The following is an 8918-nucleotide window of genomic DNA, read 5'->3' on the forward strand; positions in this document are numbered from 1 at the left end:
GTGGCAGCCCCCAGCCTCACTGGCACTGCCCCCAGCTACGTTTCGCTGAGCTGCTGGACAGACCAAGTGCCGAGCGGGCCATCATCCACGTGTCCCTGGCTGCCACACTGGGAGACATGAAGGACCACCGTGGGGCCGTGCGTCACTATGAGGAGGAGCTGAGGCTGCGCGGCGGCAACGTGCTGGAGGTGAAACCCTGGCTCCCCGCCCGAATGCAGGTTCACCCACATCTCTGCCTCAGGACTGCCGTTCTCAGGGTGGCCATGGACAGACGTCCTTACTGGACAGGCAGCTCCTTCCTAGGACTGTCCGCCCTCGGCAGCTGGGAGGCTGGGCTCCCATTCCGTGTGGGCAGCCGGGGACGCTTGACTGGGGCCTGTTGGACATGGAGAGCGGCAGCCCCCAACCCCGTCCTTCCTCCTGCTCCAGGAGGCCAAGACCTGGCTGAACATCGCACTGTCACGTGAGGAGGCTGGCGATGCCTACGAACTGCTGGCCCCATGCTTCCAGAAGGCGCTCAGCTGTGCCCAGCAGGCCCAGCGGCCCCAGCTACAGGTACAAGAGCCCGTCCCACCCACACTGGCTCCCCAAGAAGCCCAGCGTCATTGCAGCCTGCCTGCTCCTTGTCCCACATCCCCAGCTTTCTCAGCATCCACAGCCCCCAGTTCTGCTTGCCACACCCCCAGTCCTGAGCCAAGCATCCCTCTGCTCCTCAGAGGCAGGTCTTGCAGCACCTCCACACCGTGCAGCTGAGGCTGCAGCCCCAGGAGGCCCCTGGCACCGAAACCAGACTACAGGAGTTCAGTGTAGATGAAAATGAAGATGAAGATGAGGAGGAGGAGGCGGCGGCAGCCACAGCAGAGTGCAAAGCCCTGGAGGCCAGCGAGGTGGAGCTCTCAGAGAGCGGTGAGGGCCGGCGGCACCTGGCATTTTCCTTGGGCCTGCTCTGGGCCGGGCTGGAGAGGGGTGTGCTGTGCTGCCATGGAGCCTGCTCAGGGCTTATGGCGGGAACAAGGCAGGACGGCCAGTGCTTTCCGGGAACTGGACAGGGAAGGTGGTGACCTGCAGGGAGCCTGGGGCAGGCCTTCGCCTTCTGGAGGAGACAGTGGTTGGGAGCCGTGTGAGCATCAGCTGGGGACATGGTCCCATTAGAGACGCACGTGCTGTCTGGGGCCAGGGGTGAGACAGTGCACTTTGAAGAACCCTGGGTGCCTCTGAGAGCTGAGCACCTTCCTGAAACCCTCCAGAGCAGGCTTGGGTTTCCTTCAGAGGCCGGCGACATCGGCTGCATGGAGGGCAGGCCTGAGGGACTGGCTGGAGCGGGGCTTGGACTGAAGCCACCTTGGCCATGGTGCAGGGAGAGAGGGCTGAGAGCGGGCTCAGCGGGTAGCTGGGGGGCTGATTTCTGACTGAGTGGTGGGTGGCAGGAGCCTGTCCGTGAGGCCTGTTGGGGGATGTTCCAGGGAAGGCTGTGACTTCAGCTCTGAACTCAAGGGGTTCATTAGAACCCCGAGTGGCCAGGCAGCTGTGGGAAGTTGGGGCCTCACCAGATTGGTTGCTGCGGGGAGGTGGATCAGGATCTAGAACTGTGGGGAATGCCGCTCAGCTGGTGGGCACAGTGAGGAGCTGGGGAAAGACCCGGGGGAAGCTGGCAGGGTGTGAAGGGCATGGTGACGAGGGGTCACCCAGAGCAGGGACAGGCAGGTGTGTCTGCCACCTAGGCAGGGTGGAGGCTGCAAGGTGCAGGACACCCAGGCTCCAGGGCTGACCTGGCCTGACGACACAGCTCAGGAGACGGGAGTGGAGAAGGCCTGGGGTGGAGGAAGATAGGCCCACAAGCCGGTCTGGGTGTGGGGATGAACGGCTGGCACACAGATGGATGGGCCTCGGGCAGGCCTTCTTCTGAGGGAGGGCCAGGTGTGGGTTGGGGCAGAAAGCTCAGGGGTGTGTCTCGAGTGGGCAGAGGGATGGCGGGCAGGAGCAGAATCCCAGCAGGGTCAGGTAGATGTGGAGGCAGCGCTGGGACCATTGCTGAGGAGCCCCCAGAGCCCAGCAGCCTCAGAGCTCAGCCCTCCCATCTCTGGCTCCTTTGTACCTGGGAGTCTGGGGAGCTTGCAGCGGGGTGAGGGCTTCTCACCTGGGGTGGACTTGCCTCTGTTCCAGAGGACGACGCCGATGGCCTGACCCCGCAGCTGGAGGAGGACGAGGAGCTGCAGGGCCGCCTGGGCCGGCGGAAGGGGAGCAAGGTGAGGACGGCACCCTCCCCCCACCCACCCTGCTCAGCAGCCCTGCCAGCTCCTCACGCCCCTGCCCTGTGCTGGCTTGGCTGTGCCCACAGTGGAACCGGCGGAACGACATGGGGGAGACCCTGCTGCACCGAGCCTGCATCGAGGGCCAGCTGCGCCGCGTCCAGGACCTCGTGAGGCAGGTGGGCCCTGCTCTGGGACACAGGACAGGCTGCCCAGCATGGAGAAGCTGTGGATTTGTGCCAGATCCCCTAAATCTCTCTGACTCTCAACTTCCTCATCTTCAAAATGGGGCTCCTTAGCATGGTGGCACTTGCCTGTGGTCCTAGAGGCAGGAGGATCACTTGATCCTGGCAGGTTGAGGCTACAGTGAGTCGTGATTATGCCACTGCACTCCAGCCTGGGCAACAGAGTGAGACTGTTTCAAAAAAATTTAAAAAGCAGAGCCTGAGCAGAGTGGCTTATGCCTGTAATCCCAGCACTTTGGGATGGCAAAGCAGGCAGATCACATGAGCCCAGGAGTTTGAGACCAGCCTGGGCAACCTGGCAAGACCTTGTCTCTACAAGAAATTTTAAAATTAGCTGGATGTGGTGGTGTGTGCCTATAGTCCCAGCTACTTGGGAGGCTGAGGCAGGAGAATCGCTCGAACCTAGGAGGTGGAGGTTGCAGTGAGATGAGATTGTGCCACTGCACTCCAGCCTGGGTGACAGAATGAGACTCCGTCTCAAAAAACAGAAAGCACAAAAAAATGCGGTGCCCAGGCCGAGCGCAGTGGTTCATGCCTGTAATCCCAGCACTTTGGGAGGCTGAGGTAAGCAGATCACGAGGTCAGGAGCTCGAGACCAGCCTGGCCAACATAGTGAAACCCCGTCTATACTAAAAATACAGAAATTAGCTGAGTGTGGTGATGCACGCCTGTAGTCCCAGCTATTCGGGAGGGTGAGGTGGGGGAATTGTTTGAACCCAGGAGGTTGCAGTGAGCCAAGACCACACCATTGCACTCCAGCCTGAGTAACAGAGTGAGACTCCCTCTCAAAAAAAAAAAAATGGGGTGCCCGCTGTGTGGTACACATCTGTGTTGCAGCTAAGTTGGTCAGCCTGGCCAGGATGGGGGCTAGCCCATGGGCTGAAACCTGGGCACCTTCCCACACCACCTGCTTCATGCCCCTGCGATTTGGGTGCACTGTCTGCCCACAAGGGGACCGGGCAGGCACAGAGGCTGGAGGATATGCTGTGGCTGGTCCACCTGTCTCAGGGGGAAGCATGTCCTTCACTGGTGACACCTGGGCCAGAGGAGGAGAGGGCAGGGCCACGGGACTTGCTCTGGGCTCTAAGACTGAGGCCCTGGGCCCAGCTCAGGCTGCAGAGCTCATGGGACTGGGGCCAAGCTGTGAGGTACACAGGGCTAGACTCCTTCCTGTCCTTGGTCACAGGGCCACCCCCTGAACCCTCGGGACTACTGTGGCTGGACGCCTCTGCACGAGGCCTGCAACTACGGGCATCTAGGTGAGCAAGGGACAGACGGAGCCTGGCGCACCTCGGTGGACACGTGGGGCAAAGAGTCAGTCCTTGGGGGGCATCGGGAACTGGGCTCACGTCTCCTGCTCTACAGAAATTGTCCGCTTCCTGCTGGATCACGGGGCCGCAGTGGACGACCCCGGTGGCCAGGGCTGCGAAGGCATCACCCCCCTGCATGATGCCCTCAACTGTGGCCACTTTGAGGTGGCTGAGCTGCTGCTTGAACGGGGGGCGTCCGTCACCCTCCGCACTCGAATGGTGAGCCTGGTGGGGCAGAGGGCAAAAGCGTGGGTATGGGGGCTGCTGTGCCCCTGTTCAACTGATGCCACACAGGGCCTCAGCCCGCTGGAGACGCTACAGCAGTGGGTGAAGCTGTACCGCAGGGACCTGGACCTGGAGACGCGGCAGAAGGCCAGGGCCATGGAAATGCTGCTCCAGGCAGCCGCCTCGGGCCAAGGCAAGCAGGGTCTCCCATGTCCCTGGGGTTGCTGCGCCTACCCTGAGAGTCCCCGGGCCCTGATTTCAGGAGATGCTCCTTCACAGGTGGAATGGGAGGTGCCGGGCCCCTACCTCAACACGGATTCTCTCTTCCACAGATCCCCACAGCTCCCAGGCCTCCCTCACCATCCCAAGTAGCCTTCTGTTTGACCCTGAGACCTCTCCTCCTTTGAGCCCCTGCCCAGAACCCCCCTCTAATAGCACTAGACCCCCAGAGGCCTCTCAGGCCCATGCCAGGGTCTCCCCAGGGCAGGCAGCACCAGCCGTGGCCAGGCCTCGGAGGAGCAGGCATGGGCCAGCCAGCAGCAGCAGCTCGGAAGGTGAGGACAGCGCAGGCCCCATGCGGCTGTCCCAGAAGAGGCCTCGGTGCTTGGCCACAGCACAACAGGTGGCAGCCCGGACGCCTGGCCCTGCCAGCAACAATGAAGCAGCCGCAGCCAGCACCAGCCGGGCAGCCTACCAGGCAGCCATCCGGGGTGTGGGCAGTGCTCAGAGCCGGCTGGGGCCTCGCCCACCGCGGAGCCAGAGCAAAGCCCTTGCCCCCCAGGCAGCGCTCATCCCGGAGGAGGAGTGCCAGGCTGGAGACTGGCTGGAGCTGGACACGCCCCTGACCCGCAGCCGCCGGCCCCGCCCCCAGGGCACTGGGGACAGCCGCAGGCCTAGTAGTACCTCCGGGTCGGACAGTGAGGAGAGCAGGCCCCGGGCCCGAGCCAAGCAGGTCCGCCTGACCTGCGTGCAGAGTTGCAGTGCACCGGTCAAAGCAGGGCCCAGCCGCCTGGCTTCAGAAGCCCCAGGAAGCCCCAGCACCGCCAGGGTCTCAGAGCCCAGTGGGGACAGCTCTGCGGCAGGCCAGCCCTTGGTGGGTGTGCAGACCTGGAGCAGAGCCCTCTCCCTACTTGGGGCAGGCAGGTGTGGGGTGGAGCCCACTGTGGCTCCTGACTCAGCCCTGCTGCCTTCACCTGCCAGGGTCTGGCCATGCCACCTCCTATCCGGGTTCGAGTTCAAGTTCAGGATCATCTTTTCCTTATCCCTGTCCCACACAGGTGAGATATCGCCTGCCCTACCCTGCAGCCCACCTGTGCAGCTCCATGCCAGGGTGCTCATGTTTGCACGTCAGGGTGGGGAGTCTGACGAGGACTCCCTGGTGTGTTCCTGGAGGACCCTGTGGCTCCCAGGAATGGCAGAGGGGCTGGTGGTGTGCTGGGCTGCAGGGAGAGGAGGGGCCGGCTACCTGGGAGTGGGAGAAGCAGCTGAGGGGGCTTTTGGCCCTAGGCAGGGATGGCGGGTTCCTGGGGCTTCACCCCAGCTGTGTGCAGGCAGCAGCAGCAGCACCTCTGTCCCTGCAGCAGTGAGACCCACTCTGTGGCCTGGCTGGCCGAGCAGGCAGCCCAGCGCTACTACCAGACCTGTGGGCTGCTGCCCAGGCTCACCCTACGGAAAGAGGGGGCCCTGCTGGCCCCACAGGACCCCATCCCCGATGTGCTGCAGAGCAATGATGAGGTGAGCCGCGGGAGCCAGGGCCGTAGGGACCGGGAGCCCCCAGGTGGCTCATGACGGTGCCTTCCAGGTGTTGGCTGAGGTGACTTCGTGGGACCTGCCCCCGTTGACTGACCGTTACCGCAGGGCCTGCCAGAGCCTGGGGCAAGGTGAGAGCCAGGAGAGCTGCAGTTTCTAGGGGAGGCCGTGCAAGGGGATTGGGCACGCAGGCTCCACCAGCCCAGTTCGTTCCTGGACCTCGGGTGTTTCAGGGTGACCTCCCCCAGCTTGGTGGGTGCTGTGTCCTGTGCTTGGAAGCATGGATGGCAGGGAGAGGACAGCCCTCAGCCCCCATGAGCTGCTGATGGGGAGATGGCAAAAAGCAGCCAAAAGCCTGGAAAGTGAAGCCCAAGGAGGAGAGCCTCGCGTGGGCTGGGAGCTGCTGGGGAAGCTTCCCAGAAAGCTTGTCCCAGGGGGCGTGGAATCTGGTGGTGACTGGTGGAGCTTAGGGTGCTGCAGACCCACGTCGGCCCCCATGGCCTCACAGTGCTAGACCCACAGGCATGTGCGAGTGGGCACTGCAGTATGTCCAGTGGGTGACCCCTGGGGCTGTTGAAAAGGGGCTGTCTGGTTTGTCTGGGATTCAGAGGGCAGAAAGGGCCAGCTTTGCCCTGGTGACACCACATCCCTCCCCACAGGGGAGCACCAACAGGTGCTGCAAGCCGTGGAGCTCCAGGGCTTGGGCCTCTCATTCAGCGCCTGCTCCCTGGCCCTGCACCAGGCCCAGCTTACACCCCTGCTGCGGGCCCTCAAGCTGCACACAGCACTCCGGGAGCTGCGCCTGGCAGGGAACCGGCTGGGGGACAAGTGTGTGGCTGAGCTGGTGGCTGCCCTGGGCACCATGCCCAGCCTGGCCCTCCTTGACCTCTCCTCCAATCACCTGGGTCCCGAAGGCCTGCGCCAGCTTGCCATGGGGCTCCCAGGCCAAGCCACCTTGCAGGTAGAGGCACAGGGAACAGTGGGCCCTCAACAGCGGGGTGTCAGGGTTCCCATTCTGCAGGTCCCTGGTTGGTCTGGGGTAGTTAGGAGAGCCAACCAGTGCCCAGCTGTGATAGGCTAGGCCAGGCAAGGTGGGGAAGAGACAGCCAAGCCAAGCCCCAAGGGAGACCCTGTCCGTGGGACTGCTGGGGGCTCACTGCCAGCCTGTCTTCCACAGAGTTTGGAGGAGCTGGACTTAAGCATGAACCCCCTGGGGGACGGCTGTGGCCAGGCCCTGGCCTCCCTCCTGCGCACCTGCCCCTTACTCAGCACCCTGCGTCTACAGGCCTGTGGCTTCGGCCCCAGCTTCTTCCCGAGCCACCAGACAGCACTGGGTAGTGCTTTCCAAGGTGAGCTTGACCAGGCACTCCCTGTCCACTCCCTAGGCCCGGGGCGTTGAGGGTTTCGAGGACCTTCAGAGGGGGCCGGGGCTGGGCACAGGGGCAACACCTGTGGTCCCAGCTACTTGGGAGGCTGAGGCGGGAGTATCGCTGGAGCCACGAGTTCCAGGACAGCCTGGCCAACACAGGCCCCATCGCTTAAGAAAAAAAGTCTAGGCTGGGCGCGGTGGCTCACGCCTGTAACCCCAGCACTTTGGAAGGCCAAGGCGGGCAAATCATCTGAGGTTGGGATTTCAAGACCAGCCTGACCAACATGGAGTGCAGAGGTCATGCCACTGCACTCCAGCCTAGGCGACAAAGCAAGATTCCGTCTCAAAAAAACCAATGTCTACGGGCCTGGGATGCCAGACCTGGCTCTCCAGGAGGGCCTGGCACCTGGGAGCAATAGATGGATGTGTGGGTATAGGGTCTGCCTCCAAGGGGCATCTGGTGCCCACCCAGCCAGGCTGACCCTCCCAGGGAACACCGCGAGCAGAGTCCAGGCAGTTCAATGTCCGGTGGTCCCCGACCCGTGCTCACCAGCTGAGTGCTGTTCGCCTGAGGCAGTTCCACTGTGAGCCCACCCAGGCGGCAGAGACTGGGGTCCCAGTGCCAAGAGGCTGGGAATTGGGTATCATCCAGGGGTGGGCGAGTGTAAAGGGGGCAGCAATGGTCAGTGCACTCCCCTGACACCCCACCGTGCAGAGGCATGTGGCCCAGGACCATGTGGTTGTAGGGTGGGAGAGGGCAAGGTGTCCAGAACTAGGGGGCAGCTGAGCTTGGAAGTCTGACCCCACCCTCCCAGCTGGGAGAACGTGGGCGAGAGCCTTTGCCTCTGCACTTACCACCCCCCTCCACGGGCACTGTAGTAGTGGTTTCCCCAAAGGGGTCCTGAGGGTTCTGGGCCCAGAACTTGGGGTGGGTACAGGGCTGTGGCCACGTGGAGCTGACAGATTCTGGCCCTGGTGCAGACGCTGAGCACCTGAAGACCCTGTCCCTGTCCTACAATGCCCTGGGAGCCCCTTCCCTGGCCAGGACCCTGCAGAGCCTGCCCGCCCGCACCCTCCTGCACCTAGAGCTCAGCTCCGTGGCAGCCGGCAAGGGTGACTCAGGCCTCATGGAGCCCGTAGTCCAATACCTGGCCAAGGTACGAGGTGGGGAAGGACTCAGAAAATACTGAGCCTCAGAGGCCAAAGGTCCCAGGGGAGCTGGGAGGAGCTCACCTCTCCCCAGATTCCAACTGAACTCACTGAAGGGCTCTACAGAGAGGGTTAGAGGTTTGGAGGTTTAGAAAAAACAGCTGGGGGGCCAGTCGCAGTGGCTCAGGCCTGTAATCCCAGCACTTTAGGAGGCCGAGGCGGGTGGATCACAAGGTCAGGAGTTCAAAAGCAGCCTGGCCAACATGGTGGAACCTCATCTCTACTAAAAATAAAAAAATTAGCCGGGCATGATGGTGGGTGCCTGTAATCCCAGCTACTCGGGAGGCTGAGGCAGAGAATTGCTTGAACTCGGGAGGCGGAGATTGCAGTGAGCCGAGATCGCGCCATTGCACTCTAGCCTGGGCGACAGAGCGAGACTCCGTCTCAAAAAAAAAAAATAGGCTGGGCACACTGACTCATGCCTGTAATCCCAGCACTTTGGGAGGCCAAGGCAGGTGGATCACAAGGTCAGGAGATTGAGACCATCCTGGCTAACAGGGTGAAGCCCCATCTCTAGTAAGAAATACAAAAAATTAGCCGGGCATGGTGGCAGGCGCCTGTA

At 62.6% G+C, this 8918-nt stretch overlaps 1 protein-coding gene across 1 annotated transcript in view; it reads left to right on the forward strand.

The window, feature by feature from the left end:
* Positions 1–8918, forward strand: part of TONSL (tonsoku-like, DNA repair protein) — a 14550-nt gene that overhangs the window by 2558 nt on the left and 3074 nt on the right. Inside the window, exons 6-20 of the mRNA XM_011938202.1 lie at positions 8–188; positions 430–555; positions 717–906; positions 2164–2246; positions 2339–2428; positions 3681–3753; positions 3860–4023; positions 4099–4222; positions 4362–5122; positions 5230–5306; positions 5610–5763; positions 5831–5909; positions 6438–6739; positions 6956–7127; positions 8129–8304. Of these exons, the coding sequence (XP_011793592.1) occupies positions 8–188; positions 430–555; positions 717–906; positions 2164–2246; positions 2339–2428; positions 3681–3753; positions 3860–4023; positions 4099–4222; positions 4362–5122; positions 5230–5306; positions 5610–5763; positions 5831–5909; positions 6438–6739; positions 6956–7127; positions 8129–8304 (2752 nt within the window). The remainder of the gene's footprint in view (positions 1–7; positions 189–429; positions 556–716; positions 907–2163; positions 2247–2338; positions 2429–3680; positions 3754–3859; positions 4024–4098; positions 4223–4361; positions 5123–5229; positions 5307–5609; positions 5764–5830; positions 5910–6437; positions 6740–6955; positions 7128–8128; positions 8305–8918) is intronic.

The sequence above is a fragment of the Colobus angolensis genome, unplaced genomic scaffold (assembly GCF_000951035.1).
Source record: "Colobus angolensis palliatus isolate OR3802 unplaced genomic scaffold, Cang.pa_1.0 Scaffold17, whole genome shotgun sequence".
Classification (NCBI taxonomy): Eukaryota; Metazoa; Chordata; class Mammalia; order Primates; family Cercopithecidae; genus Colobus; species Colobus angolensis.